The sequence below is a fragment of the Eulemur rufifrons genome, chromosome 2 (genome assembly GCF_041146395.1).
Source record: "Eulemur rufifrons isolate Redbay chromosome 2, OSU_ERuf_1, whole genome shotgun sequence".
Classification (NCBI taxonomy): Eukaryota; Metazoa; Chordata; class Mammalia; order Primates; family Lemuridae; genus Eulemur; species Eulemur rufifrons.
In genome coordinates this window covers 19,733,092-19,751,445 of record NC_090984.1, presented here as the reverse complement: position 1 = coordinate 19,751,445, position 18,354 = coordinate 19,733,092, and the positions used below count along the sequence as shown (strand labels likewise).

The 18,354-nt window shown below is 52.6% G+C and overlaps 1 protein-coding gene across 1 annotated transcript; it reads left to right on the top strand.

Annotated features, from left to right (window-relative positions):
• The first annotated feature begins 1,055 nt into the window (after positions 1-1,055).
• Positions 1,056-18,354, top strand: CHRNB4 (cholinergic receptor nicotinic beta 4 subunit). Its single transcript, XM_069456937.1, has 6 exons — positions 1,056-1,110; positions 5,961-6,109; positions 12,956-13,000; positions 13,103-13,212; positions 13,909-14,893; positions 18,214-18,354. Exons 1-6 carry the CDS (start codon positions 1,056-1,058, stop codon positions 18,352-18,354), a joined length of 1,485 nt encoding a protein of 494 aa, XP_069313038.1.

Genomic DNA, 18,354 nt, shown 5'->3' with positions numbered 1-18,354 from the left:
TTTTTTAGGTGATCACTCCCCCTGACCCTGCCCTTCCCACCTTGTTCCTCCAGCTGTTAGATTTGCCTGTTGGGCCCATACAGAGGAGGAGTCGGGGCTGGAATGACAGGGAGAGGGAGTGTGTGGGCTCCTGGAAGCTGCCACAGGCTCTTTTGGATCCCAACTGAGGCCACAGTTGCAGCCAGGTCCAGAGGGGGATGCCCTGGCGCTGACTGACACCTGTCCTCTGAAATCTCCCAACCCCCAAGGCAATGGTACTGACTCTCACACCTGGTGAGGACACCCTAGCTGGGGGAGGGGTGTGCTTGCCCTCTTGAAGCATGTGAGCTGTCTCTGGTCAGCCCAAGTTAGCAGGCCCAAGACGGAGGACACAGCCAGCCCACTCTGGCCCATCCTCTCCCTTTAACCGTGCTCCCTTCTTCAGTCCCCAAGCTGGGTGAGGGGACCCTGAGCTATGTCACCCTCCCAAATTCCTCACTTTTCCGAAGTGCCCTGCTGGCAATGTCTGCAGATGGCAGTGCCCCCGCCTGCTGGCTCACTCCAGCGGTGTCCTTTCTTTCAGCAAACCCCATGGCTATGAACTTGAGATCATTCATTTTCCTAAGGCACCCCCCAGTCCTGAGTTCCAGGTGACAGCAGGCAAAGCCCAGGGGTCTCCCCGATGGAGCACATCCACTTCCCTGAGCAGTACAGCGCCTGCTGCCCTCGCGGCCTCAGTCTCCCCAACTGTACAGAGGGTGCAGGCGCTGTGCTGCCCACCTCCCTTCGAAGATGGTGGGGAGGCCCGAGCAGGTCCGGAAGCGCCAAGGCCAGCCGCCGGGCGACCCCCCAGTCTCCGGATCCTGACAGCGGCCCTGCGCCTTCCCCGAGTGGGCGGGGCTCACGGCTGCTGCCCGCGCGGGGCTCGGCTGGGCTCCCCGCGGGGTCCTAGCGGCCGCCGCCGGCGCTCGGCCAGACACCGGGGCCGGGACCAGCGCTCCCTCGCCCGCTCGCGGCTCGCCAGTGCCGGCGGCCCGACGGCTGAGCTCGCGGCGCTGCCCCCGGCCCCGCCCGCCATGAGGAGCGCGCACTGCTTGGTCCTTGCCTCCCTGGTCGCCCTTTGCGGGCGCGGTGAGTTCCTTTCGGGGGAGGGAGGGGTGCCGGGTTGGGCGAGCGGGGCTGGCCACAGGTGGGAGGGAAGGGAGGGGACCCTGCGCCCGGGAGAGTAGCCCGAGCTGGTCCCGGGCGGGCGGGGGCGTGGGTAGGGCTGAGCCCCCTGGCCGGGGCAGCGGGGGCGGGCCCGGGTGCGTGGGTCCGCGGGTCCGCGAGGTTCGGAATGGGGGCCGCCTCTGCTCAGCGCTGCCTCGAGGGCCAGGGCCACCCCCCGTGGCCAGTGTCTTGGGGCTGGGGCAGCGGGACTGTGGGGCACCGGCTCCGCAGGCAGCCCCTGTCGTCCCCAGCGCGAAGAAAAGCTGGAGGTGCACTGACTCACTCCCCCGCGACAGGGCCGGGCCTCCTTCCTCGTCCAAGAGGCGACTTTCTTGGAGAGTGAGCATAGAGCAGCCCGCAGCCTGGGCGGTGTAGGCGCTTGGGAGCCAGTCTGCTGCCCAGCTTCGGAGGAGTCTCCTCCGACATAGCTGTTGTAGAGATGCAGAGACTTGGCCCAGCGCGAAACGGCATTGTATGGCACCGCCACCTGTGGTCACCCACCCCTGAGGGTTGGCGGCCTGCACCGCCAGCTTGTCTGAGGGCTGGGCTGCTGAAGTGGAGCCTGCTACTCGGGAACCTGCAGCCTCTGACACCTAGAAGGCAGCCTCAATCAGCCCTTCTCCAGGCAGAGTTCAGCTGTGGTGAGGCTTGCCTTCTCCCGGCCTCGGTTTCCCCACCTGAGTTCCAAGGGCTCTTTCAGCTCCTACACTGTGGCCCAACCTTTTCTTCTGAGGCCCAGTTTTCCTAGAGGACCAGGGTTGCTTCTTCCTTGGACAGAGACCCACCACAGAGGGCGCAGAAGGTAGGAGTGGAGGCGTACGACCAAGATTCCTTTAGGGAAGTGGAGCTCTCATCAAAGATGGTGTCCACACACAGTGTATATCATGGCTCTGCTACTGCTTGCTGGGTGACCCTGTGCCATTCCTTCGCCCTCTCTGGGCCTCAGTTTCCCCATCTGGTCTATGGAGATGATATGCCCTGCCTTCGTACTTGGGGACTCAGATGTGTATATGGGCCACTTGCAGTGTTTCTTAGGTGTGGTCCTGGGGCAGCCTGCATCACTCATTACAGGTCCCTGGGCCCCACCCTGGGCTCACGGAACCAAGCTCTGGAAACGGAGCCTGGGAATCTGCATTTATACAAGCATCCAGGTGATTCATGCACATGATTGGAGAAGCACTAGTAGTTTATTGTGAGCTCTTTGTAAAAGATAAACTCTCAACTTTTAAAAAAATCCATAGCTTCCTTTTTTTTTTTTTTTTTGTGACAGAGTCTTGCTCTGTTGCCTGGGCTAGAGTGCTGTGGCATCAGCCTAATTCACAGCAACCTCCAACTCCTGGGCTCAAGTGATCCTTCTGCCTCAGCCTCCCGAGTGGCTGGAACTACAAGCATGCACCACCATGCCCAGCTAATTTTTTCTATATATTTTTAGTTGTCCAGCTAATTTCTTCCTATTTTTAGTAGAGATGGGGGTCTCCCTCTTGCTCAGGCTGGTCTTGAACTCCTGACCTTGAGTGATCCAGAGTGCTAGGATTACAGGCGTGAGCCACCACGCCCGGCCCATAGCTTCCTTTTAATTAACACAAATCTTGTGTTCCCTTCCTCAGTTAAGGACACACCCTCCCCCCAAAATGAAAATCACTCTGCCCTCCCAGATGCCCACTTGCCATTGAGAGTCTGTGGACCATCACTTTCTGTAGTTTGTATTCCAAAACAGTAGGTGTATCTTCGATATAGATTTTTAAATTAGATATGATTTTTTCAAATTAGACACACACTGACACAGTTTAGAAATCTGGCTATGGCTTCCTCTCAGATCATTAGCCCCTTTCTGCAGGAGAGCGATTTTTCCAGGGAAGGCTTCGGAAGGCAAGACCCTGGACAGAGGCTGGTGGGCCCACTCCCCATTGGAATCACTGGATCGTGACTGACCCCTAGTGGCAGCCTCTGTTTGACTCTATCGGCCCACAGGCTGGGATGTGACCCCCAACTGTGTCCTAGCAGCTTCCACCCCTTCTGAGCCACCCCTATCAGCTGGGGATGAAAGGCCTGTCCCTGTCTTTTGAGCCCAGCAGGCCTCACCGGTATTAAGCAGCAAAATGAGAAGCCTAAACATGTGTGGTCCTGGGCTTCCCCAGCCCCCTTTTGGGGGGCAGGGGGTGCATCCCAGCCACAGCACCTCTGCTGCTCATTCTCGCCCCCCACCCCGCCCCGCCACACACACACACAAGTACAAACACGGGCGCAGTCACAGGCACACACCCACCCCAGACAGCACCAATTACGGCCTCTGCAGGGGCACTCTGCTTATGGGGAAGTTAGCGGGGCACTGAAGAAGGCACAGAGGTCAGGGGAAGGCCTCTGCCTGAAAGGGGCTCTTAGACCTGGCTCTGCTTCTGACTTACTGGGGGTCCTTGACAAAGTCCCTTCCCCTTGTTGGTCTCAGTTGTTTCCCCAGCTGAGAAATGAGGGTTGGGACGAACGATCTAAGGATCTGGGAACCTCTAACTTTGGAGTCCATACCTGGTCCTCAACATGGGGGAGAGTCCCTCGGGGTCATCTGAATGCCTGAAAGACAGGACAGGCCCAAAGGTGAGCAAATTGAACACATCAGATGGGCTCAGAGCTGGAACATGAGCCCCCACAGCCTACAGAGCAGCCCTGGACCCTCAGGAACCGAGCTGGACCAGCCTCCTGGGACTTCAGAGACGTGGGATGCAGCCTCCCCCAGTACTGCAGGGTTGGGGGCTGGGAGCTACAGATTACGATCCCAGAGCTGCCTCAGACATGCCAGATGGACTTGGGCAAGACACACCCCTCTCTATGAAATGAGGGGCCCGTCCCAATAGATATAATGAAGAAAGGCTATGGGAAGGACCCAGCTGTAGTCTGGGGCTATGGACTGGCTTCCAGGATATGCAAGCAGCTGGCCTCTGGGAGAGGGGGGTCCAGGGCATGGGAAGCAGGTCTCACAATCTAGGCCAAGCATCCATAAGACCCCCCCCTCTGAAGAGCCCAGGGCAGTCTGGGGGAGGGACAGCAGGCAGCAGGTGCACTAGGAGCATCTTACACAAGGCACTAAATATTGCATCTGCTCCAGATAGGCAGCGAGTTGGAAAGTGCATGGTATAGGCAGGGTGGCGGCTGCTCCCCACGGCCATGTGTCTGGCCCAGCACCCACCCAAGAGTCTGTCTCAGACTTGCTCAATCGGGCATCCCTGCTCCCGGCCCTCCGGCCCCACACAAAGAGGGAGTGCTTTGGTGAGACTCAGTGAACTGGCTCTTCGGGGAAGATGCAATCTGACTCCTGAGCCTGGCGAGCCCCTGCCAGTGTCCCTAGCCCCACTCTCCAGCCTCCCTTATTCCCTGCTCCTCCTACCTGCTGTCCTGCCCCAACTGTGCTTCCTCTGCTCACTCCCATCGCCTTTCCTGCTCCTGGGCTCTCCTGCTCAGGTGTCCCTGCCTCTCCTCTGAGTGTCCCTCTTTCTGAGGTGCCGCCGCACCTATACCTGACATATTCTCCCTGAAGACAGCAGAGTACATGCGCTCAAGTCCCTGAACCGCACCCTCACTCCCAGACAGGTGAGGGGATGAGACAAAGCCCCAAATCCCACTTGGCAGAGACCTGGGATGTGAAGAGTGGCAGATCTCGGGTTGTAGGAGCCCAAGGGGCTTCCCTGCAGGACGCTGCATTTAAGCTGGGTCTTGAACGTGGCACTGAGCTAAGACCTCTCCTTTAGCTCCAGACCAGGAAGCAGCTGCCAGCTGGACACTCTCTTTGGTGTCTCAGAGGGACCTAGTGCTTTGTAGGTCTCAGTCTGAACCCAGAAAATCCCCCGTCTCAGTGCCGTTTTCCTCCTATGGAAAGCACCAGCTCGCATCCGGTTCTGCACACAACACACGTTTGCGTGATAGTGCTCCTCCCCTGCACTGTGAGCTCGAGGGTGGCAGGAACTGTTTCTGGTTTTTTGCTTGCCATTATCCCAAGCACATGGCACAGTGCCTGGCACAAAATAGACACTCAGATATTTGATGGCTGGAGGGCTGGGGGCAGTCCTGGCAGAAGAAAGTGGTGTTCAAAGACCAATAAGTGAGACAGTGAAGGCCACGTGGGGAAAGGCAAGCAGTGGGGTATGGCTGGGATATAGAGTGCCTGCAGCAGAGACAGAGAGGTGGGAGAAAATCAGGCTGAGAAACATGAGCCAGTGCCCAGGCAACAGGCCTTGAATGCCAAGCCAAAACATTTGTCATGGGCAGGGAAGGGCCCCAGCCCAGTTTGTTATAAAAAGACCACTCTAGCATTGTATGGTACATGGACAACAGGGGCAGAATGGGGGTGGGAGACCAACAAGGAAACTACCGGATTGGCCCAGGGATGGTGAGCTGGGGCCATTGCCGTAGCAGTGGACATGAGAGGACAGACTGAGGGACTTGGAAAGTAAAATAGACAGGACTGGATGGCCACTTGGATGAACCAAGGGAGGGGGCAGGAAGAGCTGCCCAATTTCTAGATGTCTAGAGTGTGGGGTGCCATTCCTTGCTAGAAGGAACAGAAGGAGGAAGAGGTATGGCACGGGGGACAAAGCTGAGCTCTGTCTTGAAGGTATTTAATTTGAAGCCCCCAAGGAGAGGCAGGCTTGCCAGCCCCTTAGCTGCTTCAGCCTGGGGCACCCGTGCTCCCTGGCCCTCTCAGCTCTCCCCTTCGCTGCCATCAGCTGCAGTGGGGTTCAGCTGGGAGAGGGCCCAGCAGGTCTGACTATGGCTTTTCCCAGGGGACTGTCGTGTGGCCAATGCCGAGGAGAAGCTGATGGACTACCTTCTGAACAAAACCCGCTACAACAGCCTGATCCGCCCGGCCACCAGTTCCTCGCAGCTCGTCTCCATCCAGCTGCAGCTCTCCCTGGCCCAGCTCATCAGCGTGGTAGGTGCAGAGGGCAGCCGTGGGGAGGTGCAGGAGGAGAGGCGGGCTGGGCTTCAGTGCCCCTGCCAGGGCTTGGGGAAAAGGCCGGCCCTTCAGTGTGCAGGGCTGGGAGTCAGGCAGCTTGAGTTTTACTTCTGGCATTGCCCAGGTTTCTAGGCAAGGTCCTCGATTGTTCATCTGATCTTTTTTCATGTCTGTAAGTTAAGAAATTTGCCTAAACTTTGAGGGTCCTGAGCCTGCCTCTAAGTTATGATTCTTTCATTCCAAAAATGCTATCTGGGCCTTTGCACATGCCGTTCTCCTTGCCTGGGGTGTCCTACTCACTTTGTGCATCCTAGCTCCAGTTTGGAGCCACCTGCAAATCCGTGATCTCAGTATCAATTAACATGCCTTGGCTTCAAGTAATAGAACATCCAACTAAGAGAGGCTGAAACGTTAAGCACATGTATTAATATTACATTATATAACAGGCGAGCAGGCCAGTAATTTCAGAGTTGGTTAATTCAGTAATTCCATGATGTCAGACTCTTGGTTGTTGTCAGTGATATCAACACTCTGCAACTCTGGGTTTTTCCTCACAGTCACAAGACGGCGGCCACAACTCCAAACATAAAACCCTCACATGACAGTGTCCGTGGCAGGAAATTGCAAATCGTTTTTTAGGTTCCTTTTGGAGTATGAGGAAAACTTCTGCAGAGATCTGCCGCCTAGGCAGCCCTTATATCTCACTGGGAGAGCCATAGCCCACGCCAAGCCCTGGCCAGCCCTTGACCAGGGGAGTAAAATGATGGCAGTTGGCTTAGACTTACCAACACATGGCAAGGAGGCTGGGGGGGCTCACAAAGGTCGTGGGTGTCCAATAGTCAATGAAGTCAGGGTTTTGTGAACCCAGAAGAAAGGAGGGTGGGAGCAGGATGACCACTGGGTAGGCAGCCAATGGGCCTGCCGTAGACCCTGCTCAGCTGGGTCTCCAACAGGACTCTACGCTTCTCCTCCTTATCCACACAGCCCCACCATAGTGTCTCCCCCAGTCTGCTCAACAGATGGCCTCATGTACCCTCTAGTTACTGGGGAAAATAAGAACCAGGTGGGGGAAATTGACGGGTACAGAGGCCCAGGTGTAGGGGCAGGACCAGAGCCAGGTGGGTGAGGGTCTGGGCAGGTGAGGATGGTTGCTGCAGGAAGGTAAAGGAGGAGAGGATTGCAGCATTCACGTGGCTGAGGATGGGTGGGTGGTGCTGAGGAAGACCGAGGTGCCAGGGACTTTCCCTTCTCCCAGCTGCTGTCTCTGAGTTGGGGGTATTGAGGGAATTATGACCCATTGTAAACCTTCCCATGTCCCTACCCGCAGGGTTACCCTGTGCCTAGGAGCAGCTGTGAGGGCAGGTTCAGAGGGGAGAGGGCAGAGCACTGTGTCCAGCCATGGGGAAGGAGGTAACCTGGGGGGCTGAAGTTCCTCTGGACAGGTGACTGCCTTCTTAATCCCCAGCTTCTCTCTCCAGCACAACTGGCCCCCACAAACCCAGCTCCTCAAATCTATAGTCCTCAATAAGGCTTTGGCCAAATTAACGGCTGGCTCCCTCCCCTAGGAGGAAGCACAGCCCAAGAGTAGGGAGGGATGTAGAGCTTTGTACTCTCTGTCCCTCTCCCTCCACGGGGACTGGAAGGAACAAGGGCTTTCAGCCAGGTCTCACCCAGGCTGGTGTCTGAGATTGTTGTCCAGCCAAGGGCTTCTTGCTTAATGGGCGAGCCCAGCTGCGGCCGTGCAGCTGCCACCCTGGTGCGCGTGAACGGGCCGTGGCTCTGCTGCGCTCCAGGCTCAGGCTGCCCCTGCTAGACCTGCTCTGTGGGCTCTGTGGGATGATAGAGGCCACCGGAAGTGGGAGGGAACATAGCCACCAGCCCCCACCCCTGCAAGTACCACTGGGAGCTGTCAGATTCCTGAGAGCTTGTGCAGAATAAATATCAGGTTTTGGTGGGGAGTGGTCCTTCCATTTCTCAAAGTTTATTTGTTTCTTGAGGAGGGAGAGTTATAGACACAACCAGTTTAAAGATGGGCATTTCCAGCCAGGCACAGTGGAACGCACCTGTGAGATGGCATCTCTAAAACAATAAAAAATTTTAAATGGGCCGGGCGCGGTGGCTCACGCCTGTAATTCTAGCACTCTGGGAGGCCGAGGCGCGCAGATTGTTGGAGCTCAGGAGTTTGAGACCAGCCTGAGCAAGAGCGAGACCCCGTCTCTACTAAAAATAGAAAGAAATGATTTGGACAGCTAAAAATATGTATAGAAAAAAATTAGCCGGGCATGGTGGCCCATGCCTGTAGTCCCAAGTACTCGGGAGGCTGAGGCAGGATTGCTTGAGCTCAGGAGTTTGAGGTTACTGTGATCTAGGCTGAAGCCACGGCACTCTAGCCAGGGCAAAAGAGCCAGACTCTGTCTAAAAAAAAAAACAAAAAAAAAACTTAAATGGAAATTTCTAGAGAGCAGGCGGATTTAGTGCTGGGTAAGACAAGTAGGCTTTTCAAAGCAGCTCTTTTGGGGAGGCCGGAGTCCTATACCAATGTCTTTAGGTACATTCAGCAGCTGCTGGGGGCGTGCAGGGAAGTGTGGGACAGGACTAAGGCATACATGAACTTTCTGGATAATAGAAACAGTCTGTATCTCGAAAGCAGGTGGGTTACGTGGATAACACAACTGTTAAAGCTGAGTAAACTATACATTTCAGAGTTGTCATTTCATTGTATGTAAATTATTATATATCTCAACTTTAAAAATATTTTTTTAAAGACAGGTGAAGGTTCTCAGCTTTTGGTAATGGCAGAATAGCTTGTCTCTCAACAAGAACAAATAGAAAAGCTGGACAAAAAGTACCTCCAAAAAAAAAAAAAAAAAAAAACTGTTTGAAGGTGATTGGAGACCTTAGCCAGGACTTGAGTGGCCAGGGTCCAGGAGCTGACCTTGACAGTCTGTGGTGCTTTTCATCACATTTGATGATCGGTAAATAATCGAGGGCCAAGAAGCTAAAAAAGCGAGCACTAAGTGGTAGCCAAGAGGCTGGGAAGCCTAGCTAAATGTTCGGCACTGTCACAGGGCTGAAATGACACAATGCGAGTTGGGGTCCCACTAAGGAAATGGGACTTTGGTGGGGACCCTGGAAGGGCCACCTGTAGGAGTAAAAATGAATAAAAAATAGATCAGCCTCACAAAAACTGAAACTTGCTTTGAACCAGCTCAGTCCCAGCCTGGATTAAGGTGATCTGCCCCTGCTCCAACTGTCTGCCGTAAAGCCAGAGTGAATTCTCTCTGGAGAAATATAAAATCAGATAAAAATTCAGATTTTTATGGGCATTCCATAAGACAAGACAATGAGAAAAAAAATCAAGAGGAAAAAGACAACAGAAACAGACACACAGATGGTCCAGATATTAAAGTCATCAGATACACACTTCAAAGTAACTGCATTAAGATGGTAGATTTTATGATAAGTGTTTTTTACCACAATTGAAAATAAAGGCGGGCGTGGTGGCTCACGCCTGTAATCCTAGCACTCTGGGAGGCCGAGGTGGGTGGATCGTTTGAGCTCAGGAGTTCGAGACCAGCCTGAGCAAGAGTGAGACCCCATCTCTACAAAAAATAGAAAGAAATTATATGGACAGCTAAAAATATATATAGAAAAAATTAGCCGGGCATGGTGGTGCATGCCTGTAGTCCCAGCTACTTGGGAGGCTGAGACAGGAGGATCCCTTGAGCTCAGGAGTTTGAGGTTGCTGTGAGCTAGGCTGACGCCACGGCACTCACTCTAGCCTGGGCAACAGAGTGAGACTCTGTCTCAAAAAAAAAAAAAAAAAAAAGAAAATAAACAAATTTTCTTAAAAATAAAATAACTGATATTAATATATTCAAGAAAACTATAATGATGCAGAATTTGTCCAGAACACTGGTAATTATAAATAAGAATCTAAGGTAAATTTCAAACTAAAAACATACAAAAACTTTAAAACTCACTGGAAAAAAATTCGCTGGATAGATTTAATAGTATATTGGTCATAGCAGAAGAGATGATTAGTTAACTGGAAGGGAGGTCAATAGAAAACATCTAGACAAACCACAGAAAGAAGAAAAGGATGAAAAATATAGAAAAGAAGATATGGTATATGATTTTTTTTTTTAAAAAAGGTCTAACATGTATATTTGGAATCCCAAAAGGAAGATAAAGAATAAGACAGAAGAAATATTTGAAGTGACATTGGCTGAGAACTTCCCAAACTGATCAAAGATATTTATTAAGCTACAGATTCAAGAGGCTCCATGGGTGACAAACACAAAGAAAAGCACACTTGAGTACGTCACACTCAAACTCCTGACCACCAAAGACAAAGAGACAATCTTAAGAGTATCTAGAAAAAGAAGGAAAAACAAAAACAAAAACAAAATCCCAAGAACAGTAAGACTAACAGCTGAAAATGGAAGCCAGAAAACAGAATGACATTTTTTAAAGTACTACAGAAAAAAACCTGCAAACCTAGAGTTAGACAAGGATTTTGAAGCTATCCTTTGAAAATGAAGAAAATAAGATATTTTTCAGACCAAAAAAAAAAAAAAAGAGAGAGAGAGAAATTAATGCCAGGAGATCCAAATACTAAAGGAAATACTAAAGGAGGTTCTTTTACCATAAGGAAAGTGATCCCAGATGGAAACACAGATATGTAAGAAAGAATGAAGCACAAGAGAAAGGGTAACTATATGGATGGATTTTAAGTTGATTGATACTATAAAACAATAAAAATATCTTGGAAGGGTTCAACTATATGTATAACTAAACACATGACAATAGTAGCCCAAAAGTCAGGAGGGGGTAGATGGAGTTGAAATGTTCTAAAGTCCTTGTCTTGCTTTAGAAGTGGTAAAAGTAATAATTTATATTAGATTCTAAAAAGTCAAGTATGTATATTGTAGCCCCAAGGGTAACTACTAAAAGAAGAGTCACGTTACCATGGGGAGAAATGGAATAATAATTAATCCAAAACAAATCAAGGAAAGAGAGATAAGGGAACAAACAGAAAATAGATAGATGGTAGGTTTAAACCCAAATATATTAGCAACTACATTAAATGTAAATGGCCTAAATAATCACAATGAGATGATTGGCATGTATCCTTCTTCTCCCTCCTCTTACACTTCCCCCCCAACATCCTGGAACATGGATGTTGTGATTGGAGCTCCAGCAGTCATCTTGGACCATGCAGATGAGGTCCACACTCTAGGTGTGGTAGAGAACAAAGCTGGAATGAACCTGGGTACCTAAGAACTTTGTAGAGCAGAACCACCATATATGTCCAAACTGTTACGTGAGGGGGATGTAAATGTCTCCTTTATTGAAGGCAAGCCTGTGTTACTCAGGCTGTCTATTACTAGGAACCCAACCTTATCCTAGTGATACATTCCCCAGTTGAGAATTCAGGAAAGGTTCCTTGAGGAAATGAGTCCCATGGTGACATTAGGATGCTGGAGGTTATCTTGATGAAGAGGAGGCAGGAAAAATAGCACAGAGTGAAAGCATGAGACACATTCAAAGAGCTAAAGAAGGCCAAGGGCGCTGGAGCACAGAATAAAGGGGCACAGGGAGGTGAAAGGAGGCTGGGAAAGTTGACGAGGCCCTGTAGACCCTGTGAAGGAGTTTTTATTCTGTATGTGAAGGAAGTCAAGGAAGTGACCTAAACAGGGATAAGATTGAGGGGGCAAATGGCAGGACCTTTGGGAAGGTCATTCTGGCTGCACAGGAAGCATAGGTGTGTGCATGTGTGTGTGGTGTGCAGAATGGACATACATCAGCATGGAGCATCTTGCAGTGGTCCAGGTGAGAGATGGAGGATGGTATCCTGGATTACTGTGGTAGGATTCGTGTATTCATTCAGAAAATATTTACTGAGTACTGGACGCCTTCTTTCCTCAAGGTCCTTAGATTCTAGTGGGAAGTCGCAGACAATACACAAATAGATAAATTGTGTCCAGGGGTGATAAGTGCTATGAAGAAAAATAAAACGGAGTGTTTTATGTAGGAAGGTTGGGGAAGACTTTTCTGATAAGGTGACATTTCTGACACCTGAAGAAAGGGAGGAAGCCATCGGCGTGGATTTCTAGGGTGAAGGGAACGATGTGTGCAAAGGCAGAACCAAAGCACATGGCAGAATGGGAACGGGCAAGTGGCACAGTGTTGAGATATGAGGTAATGGAGCTAATTGGGGTGGGGAGATGGTGGGGCCGATCGTTAGGACCTTATAGACCCTGGGCGAGACTTTGGCTTTTACTTTGGACGAGACAGGGAAACAGTGGAGGGTTTGAGCAGAGTGACATAGTCTAAGGGGCTGAGATTTTAAAAGGATTCCCCTGTCTGCTCTGCAGAGAACAGACTAAAGGCAGGCCAGGGCAGAGCAGGAAGACCAGTCAGGGGGCTACTGCAGCAGTCCAGGTGACAGGTGATGGTGGCAGCAGAGATGGAAAGAAGCAGATCTGAGATGCACGTAGGAGACACAGCCTGCAGGACTTACTGGTGGATCTGAGAGCAGAATGTCAGATCAACTCCCAGGGTTCTGGCTTGTGGGACTCAATGGCTAGGGGTGCCAAGCACTCAGACAGCAATGCCAAAGAAGGACCAGGTGCGGGGGAGGGTCATGAGCTTTGTCTCGGACATGCTGCGTTTGAAATGCCTTTGAGCCATCCAAGAGATGTTGTGTGGTAGCCGATCACGTGGGCCTGGAGCTCAGAGCTTTGGCATGACAAAGCATGATCCATGGGTGAGGGCTCCTCCTTCCCTGTGAACTGACAGCTCCGTTTCCCTCCCCAGAATGAGCGGGAACAGATCATGACCACCAACGTCTGGCTGAAACAGGTAAGTGCCCTGCAGGGTCCCCAGCCCAGGAGATGTTTCCTCCAGTGCTGCCCTTTGATGGTGATGGACCTACAAGTGACAGGGCCCTGCCTGTGTGTTCAGGAATGGACTGACTACCGCCTGGCCTGGAACAGCTCTCGTTACGAGGGCGTGAACATCCTGCGGATCCCCGCAAAGCGCATCTGGTTGCCTGACATTGTGCTTTACAACAAGTGAGTGGCAGGGTCGGCCAAGGCCTGGTGACAGCCTGGCCGGGCAGCAGGCCCAACCCCTGGTCCTCCAGGCCCAAGTGCAACCCCGGGCCCCATCTGTGCTCCACCCGGACCTCAAGCTGGAGGGCGTGGAGATGAGCAGACCCAGCGCCCTCAGTCGCAGATGGGGCCTCACTGGGACCCAGTGCTCTTTCTGTCCTCCACACTGTCTTTTTGGGCCTCAGTTGCTTTGTCAGTGCTGGCTGCCGGCTGCACTGACTTACCGTGCGTAGGTATCTTAGGTGGGTGGAGAGAGCTAAAGAGACTCTTCCTGAGTCATAGTTATACCAGCAGTAGCACAGAGACCTGAGTTCAAGTCTCAGCTGTACTGCTTACTAGTTTTCTGACCTTGAAGAAGTCACTTTAACTCCTCTGGGCCTTGGCTTTCCTGTCTGTAAAATGGGGATAATAATAAAACTCACCTCACTGGACCATTGTGAGGCTTACAAAGCTATTCCACGTGAAGCCTTCAGAGTGCTTCATAGTAGGGCTCTCTCTACCACAGAGTTGCTGAGAAAAGCAGGTCCCTTTCAGTGAGGGCCTGGGGGGTGGGAAGGGTGATTAGCGGGAAATAATCCTAAAGGGATGAGTTCTGAGGCCAAGCCAGGCCTTGTCCATGGATTTCATGGTGTTCCCCCTGCACCGCCCCCACCCCAGTGCCGACGGGACCTACGAGGTGTCTGTCTACACCAACGTGGTGGTGCGTTCCAACGGCAGCATCCAGTGGCTGCCCCCTGCCATCTACAAGAGCGCCTGCAAGATCGAGGTGAAGCACTTTCCCTTCGACCAGCAGAATTGCACCCTCAAGTTCCGCTCCTGGACCTACGACCACACGGAGATCGACATGGTCCTTATGTCACCCACGGCCAGCATGGACGACTTCACCCCTAGTGGTGAGTGGGACATAGTGGCCCTCCCTGGGAGAAGGACGGTGAACCCACAGGACCCCAGCTACGTGGACTTGACTTATGACTTCATCATCAAGCGCAAGCCACTCTTCTACACCATCAACCTCATCGTCCCCTGCGTGCTCATCACCTCGCTGGCCATCCTCGTGTTCTACCTGCCGTCCGACTGCGGTGAGAAGATGACGCTGTGCATCTCCGTGCTGCTGGCGCTCACCGTCTTCCTGCTGCTCATCTCCAAGATCGTGCCGCCCACCTCCCTCGACGTGCCACTCATCGGCAAGTACCTCATGTTCACCATGGTGCTGGTCACCTTCTCCATCGTCACCAGCGTCTGCGTGCTCAACGTGCACCACCGCTCGCCCAGCACCCACACCATGGCGCCCTGGGTCAAGCGCTGCTTCCTACACAAGCTGCCCACCTTCCTCTTCATGAAGCGCCCTGGCCCCGACAGCAGCCCGGCCAGGGCCCCCCAGCCCAGCCAGTCTCGCCTGATGAAGACTGAGGCCACCACCTCTGCTGCCTCTGCCGTGGGCCTTGCCAGCCCCTCCAACCTGTTTGGGAACTCCACGTACTTTGTGAACTCCGCCTCTGCAGCTCCCAAATCTCCAGCCGGCCCAGACTCCAGGGATTTCCGGTTCAGGTCCTCTGGGAGGTTCCGGCAGGATGTGCAGGAGGCGATTGAGGGCGTCAGCTTCATCGCCCAGCACATGAAGAGTGACGATGAAGACCAGAGCGTGAGTCGCTAGCCCAGCCCCTGCCCACCTGCCTGATAGAAAGGGCTTGGATAGTTAGCACCAGTTTCCCAGTAAATTCATAGGAAACAAGGACTCTTAAACTCTGTTTGAAGAGGGAATCTAAAACTGAAATGAGTTTTATTATAGCTTCATGCTCAGGGGGAGAGGAAAGAAGTACCAGTGATCTTTTTTGGTTTGTTTTGGGTTCCCCAGAAGCAGACCCTGCGATGGAGACTTGGGTGCAGGGAGTTTATTTGGAAGGTGATGCTGGGAAGCGCAGTGAGGAGGGTGGGGAGTGAGTGGGGAGAGGAGGAAAGCCAGTGGAGGGTGGAATAAGCAGGACACTGCTGTGGGCTCTGGGGCTCAGTCCTCTTGCAGACCCTCTGGGGACCCATGGGAACAAGCCTCAGAATCATCGCCCTGGAGGAAGGCTGGGGTGTTTACCCACCCATACCCTGTGGGTTGAGGGAGCCCCCAGACATTAACTCCCCTGCACTTCCGGTTATGCCAGCTTTGCAGCTGGAGAAAGCCCTGGAGCAGAGAAGAGGAAAGGGGAGGCTGTCAGTGGGCTGGGAGATGACTCTGCAGCCTTTAGGGAACCCTGGTGGGCTGGGGCATAGGGGATAGGGGGAGCATCTGCCCCCATCCTCTTCAGACTTGCAAAATGCTTGCAGGAGTATGGAAGCATCAATTAAAATATAATTGTTACCAGGGCAATAAATTATCAAGTCAGATGACTAGAATTACAGATTCTTAAAAAAGAGGTTAAGTTTGCAGGACAAAGCAATGAATGCTAAAGTTTGGGTATGTCAAACGACTCCTTTGAACAAATAACACTTCTAAGGACAATTTTATGATAACTGAACACAGAATGTGACAATGACTGAAATTTGCACACACATTTCTTCACCAGGCAGGAGAGCAAGTTTCATACTCTTGTGAATGTTCTCATTTCCACACCTTAACAGATCAGATTCTTTGAACGGGTTTTTATGCCATAACGTGGTGTCTCCCCCTTTGCAGCTGCTTGGAAAAAAGAGGACATCTCCTCGTTCTTATCTCTCTGAGATAGCTTTTCACTAGCTGCATTCCCAAGGGAAGCACTGGCATTCCATTAGTTAGAGGAGAGAAAAGAGCAGGCTGAAAAGCTCCAAAATCACACTGTGCAAATGTATTACTGGTAACAAATGGAATATAGGACGCAAGATAAGTCTTCCGAGTGTGGTCCTTGGACCCGCAGCCATGGCATCACCCAGGAGCTGTTGAAATGCAGACTCTCAGGCCCCACCCCAGACCTGCTGACTCAGATTCTGCATGTTAAGCAGGTCCCCAGGGGATTCCTAGGTGCATTCCAGTTTGAGAAGCACAGCTGTACAGCACTCGGATTTCACTTCCTGAAAAATTAATTTGATCATGCTGTTTTTTTAGTTTAAAACCATTCAGTAGCTCAGCATCACCTAATTCATTGGCTCCTAAACATTAATGTGTAGCCTGAAGCCCCGCTGGTTAAATGAGAACCACCTGGGCACCTTCCCAAATGGCAGCTTTGGGGCCACCCTTTCTGATTGAGCCAGCATTTTAGCCAGATCCCCGGTGCGTCCTGTGCACATTCTAGGCTGAGAAGCACTGTCTCCTGCACCCCTGGCTGAGCCACCGCCCACCCTGGACTCTGTCTCCTAAAGGCCTCACCACCCCCTCGGCACTCATGGGCGTCCTGCTGTTTCTACCTCAATTAATTCCAAGCTGTCTTGAGGGAAGCAGCCAGGCAGACCCACTGTTAGTACAATCACCGGCGTTGTTAAAGGAGACGCTCTGCCAGGAGCTGAAGTACATCACTGCTAACCTTCCCAGGAACCCTGTGAGGCGGCTCTTACTAGCACCCCCATTTTACGATGGGGAAAGGGAGGCTCAGAGAGATTCACTGACTTGCCTGGCATCACACAGCAGGCGCAGGGCAGAGCCAGGCTCTCTACCCAAATCTAGCCAACGTCCTTAAACTCCCTTGCCCTTCCCAATGCCTTGCCCTGCACTGACACGTGGTGGACTTATCGGTTGTTGACTCTCTCACGTCCAGGTGGAGAAAAGAGGCTTTCTCCCCTTCCAGAGCCTGCCCGCCCCTAAGCCCGGCCAGGCGTTTCTCATCTTCAGCACCTTCACCCACCCTAGTGATTAACTGGTCACTATAAATAGCACAAAAATATAAAAAGAGGGGAAAAACACACACACCCACCAACAAAAAAGCTGTTTGAAATTAGGACTGTCACAAAGCAAGCCAAGGAGTGCTCTGTGCGGGAGCTGTGCTGCGCCTGCTGCATCTTAGGGACAGGTGCCAGCGTGTTTGGTTGGGAGCGTGGGGGCTGGCGTGTCGGGATTATCCTGGGGGGTAGATACACACCATTGACGGGGCCCTGCTAAATTGGGTCACTGACGTCAGCTTGCCTGTTGCCGCCCACATTTCCAGCTCCGGAGCCTCTGCTGACCTTTAGGGCCTTTGGATCGGGCCCTCTCTACCAGGAATGTGTGGGTGAGCCGACAGGTGGGGTGTGAACACAGGCACGGGGGAGGGAGGCCAGGGTGCTGGGCACACAGGCCTCTCTCCGGGCATCTCCCCCAGTGCAAAGGATGCGGGCCCATCTGTGGTGACACCTCTGACACCTCTGGAAGCCAGCCGGGTCTCCGCCAACCTCACACCCACAGCTGGGTCTGAGCAGGTGAGAGACAGAGACAGAGAGAGATGGCAGAGACAGAAAGAGACCCAGATGATGCAGCAGGAGGAGACGGGGTCTTAATTACAGAACACAGACACTGCTGCGAATGGAAGTGAGCAAATTAAACAGTAGGATTTCCAGGTGTTCGGCACGCCCCCCCTTACCCCGCTCCACTAAGCTAGGTGGGCCCCAAATCCTCGTTTAGATAGAACCAGCTCAGGCAGAGCGTTTGGGATAAAAATGAAAAGAAGGAGCAGGGGTCTTGCAGTCTTTGGGCCTCATCCCCCTGTATTTATAACCAGATTCGGTTTTCAAATCAGAATATGTGAGATCAATGACCCCTTAGCGTCCTCACTTTTCTATGCAGCCCAAGTTCCCAGTGGCCCTGCAATGTGATGTGTGGGACAGGGATGGATCCAGGTGGCGGATGCCCAGAGAGGCACAGGGTTGCCCAGCTGAGAGACCAGCCTTGGACTCAGATCTTGCCACTCCAGGACTCAGTGCCATGCCCGTGGCCTGTGGGGTCCCTGACCAGAGAGTGAAGCCCTGACTCGGGGGAAGCAGGGACTCCAGTGCTTGGCACCTGTAACCAGCCCCTCTGTCTACCTGCAGGTCGTTGAGGACTGGAAGTACGTGGCCATGGTGGTCGACCGGCTGTTCCTGTGGGTCTTCGTGTTTGTGTGCGTCCTGGGCACCGTGGGGCTCTTCCTACCTCCCCTCTTCCAGACCCACACGCCTTCCGAGGGGCCCTAG